General features: G+C 42.0%; 1 protein-coding gene across 1 annotated transcript in view; it reads right to left on the bottom strand.

Moving 5' to 3' along the window:
- Positions 1–1154: 1154 nt before the first annotated feature.
- The window catches only part of vg (transcription factor vestigial), a gene marked incomplete at its 3' end in the record, with an annotated part of 78743 nt that continues 75827 nt past the window's right edge, over positions 1155–4070 (bottom strand). Inside the window, exons 4-5 of the mRNA XM_026812192.1 lie at positions 2956–3073; positions 1155–1366 (exon numbers count right to left, since the gene is read on the bottom strand). Of these exons, the coding sequence (XP_026667993.1) occupies positions 1155–1366; positions 2956–3073 (330 nt within the window). The remainder of the gene's footprint in view (positions 1367–2955; positions 3074–4070) is intronic.

Raw genomic sequence — 4070 nt, 5'->3', positions numbered from 1 at the left:
ATATTATTAAAATATGATCTAATATTTAAAATCGAGAACTACCCTCGAAATATGTTATGGAATTTAATTCCCAGGTCTCACTATTCTTAAGCAATTTATCCAGCAACACGAGTTGTACAACAGCGGACAGCGCCGAAAACACGTGAGAAAAAAGAGGTACATTAGAGATCGGTGGGACGCGAAGCGAAGGGTTGCCAGAGCGGGGCTTTTTACCCGCGATTTACATGATACGTCTCGTCTCTCGGAGGATCGACTCGACATCAAAGTTGGAAGGCCGAGCGTCGTTTGCGGCGGCCGCGGCCTAGCCTGGAGGTGGAATGGCGCGCAGGTAGAACGCAAGAAAGGTCGGTCGGCCCCTCAGATGCTCGCAATTAATAAGAGCTTAATGGGGGCCGATATAGCGTTGCCACGCTCGCCGGTACCCGTCCGTTTCTTGGCCGTCTCTCCCACCGAAATCATCGATGCCGACGACAAAAAGCCACGCCACGGCCGTAAAACATTTCGCTTCTACTATGTTTCGTTGAGACCTGATGCCTACGCTACGTCGACGCAAAAAGGGCCGCCCTCTTCTTTCCTGATTCTCGCGGTCGAATTGTGCAAGAGAAGAAAGTTTGTAACGCAGCGCGGAGATTAGAAGAGGCGACAGACACGAAGGAAAAATTTCGGACCAATAATTTCTGGATGAAGTAGGAAGAATAACGAAGCATTCTTTAAAGAATTATGACATGTAAATTCTTGACAATTTTTGCTCTGATTTACCAGAATAATTTGGTTATCACATAAATGGACTGTACATACAAATATAAAATCGAACTGTATGAAGTCATATTTTGCACTATTTTTGCGTGACACAACCAAAAATTTCCTACTATCTCTTCACTTTCTAATTTCATATGAAATTATAAAAGACAGTAAGTAGAAATTGGAACATTTATCATACCATAGGTCACGAATTCATTTGGAATCATCAATGAATGATTTAAAACTTGCCTAATCAGTCTGAAGAGCCCATACGAAGGCATCATACAATGTTACGTATTTTGATCATTGACTGTTTTCATCTTCTGAAGACCGAAGGTCTTCCCGAAGGCCATTTCCTTCAGAGAAAGTCGAGGCTCGAAGGGGTTGGAAATAAGATTCGCGAATGTACTCACCAGAGAGGGGTGCGTAGGGGCCGTGCGGGTACGGGGGTGCGGTGGAAGCGTCGACGAGCGACTGCGACGGCGTTGCCGAGGGCCAGTCCTTGTAGGAGGCCGCGGGGTGCGCGTGGTGCGCCGCATGAGGGCCGAGACCTCGCGCAGCGCCTAAGAGCAGACCGCCGTAACTCGTCACCGCCGCCATGTTCGGATGTTGATAGTCGTGCACCCTGTAAAACAGATCGTGGAAATCGTATTCGACGTCTATCGTCACGGAAACTTATTGCCCTGTAGCGATTTACTGGGTGCAAAGGGATGGCGGCTGGTACGAGACAGAACGGGGGTGAACGCGTGAAAGGAGATAAAAAAAGAGTCATGGAAATGAGAAGGGGAGAAAGAAAAAGGGGAGAGGATCAAAGAGAGAGAAAGAGAGAGAAAAAGAGAGAGGACACTCCGATATCGTGCCTCTTCTCAAGAACGGTGACAGACTGGTAATTTATACGGCAACCGACGCGAGATCAGCGCTAAAGATCTCCCGAGCGGAGGTACCTGCTCCCGACGGTTTTCTGTATTTTTCACGTCTCGTTTTCTCTTTGCCGCCACTCTCTCTCCGTCTCTCTCTCTCCGTTTCTCCTTCTCATCATTGCTTTCGCTCCGCTCTGGTTCTACCCTCCTCGCTTTAAGATTGTACGAACCCTTAAATGAAAACAATGACGAAACACTGAAACTTCGACAATTATATTAGCTACTACATTAATAAGACACTGTAGAAAATTTTTTCTAAAAGTTAATCGCTTCAAATATCAGATATAACTTTTTGTCACATTTCTTAAGAGATCCTACGGCTCATACAATCTTAACAGCATTTCTCTATTTCTCGTGATTTTTCTCTCATATTTTTATTCTATTCTTTCTCTTGCCACGTCTTGTACACGCCACGATATTCGTGTCGCGCCTGCTGGAGGTGGACTTTTAGAATGCGTGAAGAATCAGTTGCATTATCGGTCGTTAATCGAATCCCCAATCCCAAATTTTGCTGATTTATCTCATGCGATGCGACTCACTCGTGAGGCGTGTGCTCAATCGAATTTGAAACGGAGCACGCCACATGGCGAAGCGATTCGATCAAATACTCCACTGGGATTCGTCTAATTATGCACCGTGTTAATGAGAATTAACGTGCAGAACGGAACAGAAAATATTATAAATATATTGCGGATTTTATACGAAAACTGAATATGCAAAAAATATAAACACTGTTATGTATAAAAATATAAAAAATATCAAAAGCAGAATGTATATTGAAATATTTAAATGTCAAGAAAAATTGTTTTAAACTGCTACCATAAATACTTTATTTTACATAAAAATCCGCAATCTAATGGCAAATTATGATTATAAGTTATGAATAGACCGCGCATGTTTATGCAAAGTAAAACATTAAAAAATGTGTTCTAAAGACTGAAATATGAGTACAGCTTTTGATATCCTGAATAATTTCATGCATTAAACACAGCATTTATAGTTCCTGTACAATCAATTTCCTTATAAATTGCATAAAACCTAGAGACTGATTATGAGATATCGGATACTTTCAAGCTGACAGGTAATACGTGAATAAAATGTTAACCAACGTAGGCACTGATCTAAGAAATTTTTTGAAATCGCGATTGGTAAAAGACGTATAAGATTTACGACTATTAAGGAATGCGAAGGAACTACTAATTAATTCGAGCGCGAGTACCTCGAAAATAACCGAGGAAATAGGATTAGGACAAATTTTCTTAAGTATAAAACGAAGAATGTTTGGAACGCTAACCTGTGGTGATACTGTGAATAATGCGAATGCCATGGATCCGTTGGATACTCGTACACCTCGCCGGGATGCTTCCAGAACGAAGGGGGGAAGTTCCTCATGGACATAGGAGAGATGTTCTCTGCAAAAAGATAAAGTTTCCTCAGTACCGATACATCCTTTACGTCGAATCGATGAATATTTAAATATTCAGCATGTTTCAAACAATAACACATATTTCCATGGCTTAGATAAAAAGTGACTGATCAAAAGACTTTTAAACTGAAAATACATCCCCTGAATATTATGACACACATTACTTTATCTGACATTCTATAATCTGGAATATACGCTTATCTCCTATCACTATAAATTAGAGGATACCTGAAGTGTTCCAGTATTTGCATTTTAAATTAGCAAGTCATGAAATGAAATCGATAGTTAGTTTACACTAATACATTGAGGCAACTTTTTCTACGAAATACGAATCGCAGTATTAACGGAAGAACAGGACGTAGTGAAAGGGGAATAAAAATAACGGTGAATATCGCTGAGCCAGTCGTAATCGATTCACGATCGATTATATTTATCTGCAGCCTTGATAGATCGGGTTATTTTTTATTCGAAGGTTGAACGAGTCGGCTGGAATGTTTATTAAAATATTTGTATCGTTTCCCACGGGCCTTAGCACGCGATTCTTTCGGGGCTGGGCTGACGATAAACGGGTAGCCGGATCCCACGGGATCGAACCGCGCGACAGAAAGGTACCGCTCGGTTGTTTTACAAGCGACCACTCCGAAGCCAGAAGCTTGTCGTGTATCCTCCTCCGCGAGTCTCCTCCGGGTCCTTGGTCCCGGGATTCCTTTTTCCCTCTCCGAAACTCCTTCCTTCGCCCAATCCAACACACATATCCGAAAGCTGAATCAACCAGCCGACGATTTATGTATACTTCTAGTTCTTCTTCCTTGATCCCATTCCCACTGCGACGTCGACAAACGCGTCGAACGATTTTTTATACATACGCTTACTCGAGCGATTTATAGCTTCATTGATGCAATTAAGAAAATGTTGAAATATGCTCAGTGCATGATTTTTTGTGTTCTTTTTTATGCCAGACCTACCGACAGTCTGTTTATACT

This window comes from Ceratina calcarata, unplaced genomic scaffold, assembly GCF_001652005.2.
Source record: "Ceratina calcarata isolate Rehan_Ccalc_2016 unplaced genomic scaffold, ASM165200v1 scaffold262, whole genome shotgun sequence".
NCBI classification, from domain to species: Eukaryota; Metazoa; Arthropoda; class Insecta; order Hymenoptera; family Apidae; genus Ceratina; species Ceratina calcarata.
This window is presented reverse-complemented; position numbering and strand designations above follow the sequence as displayed.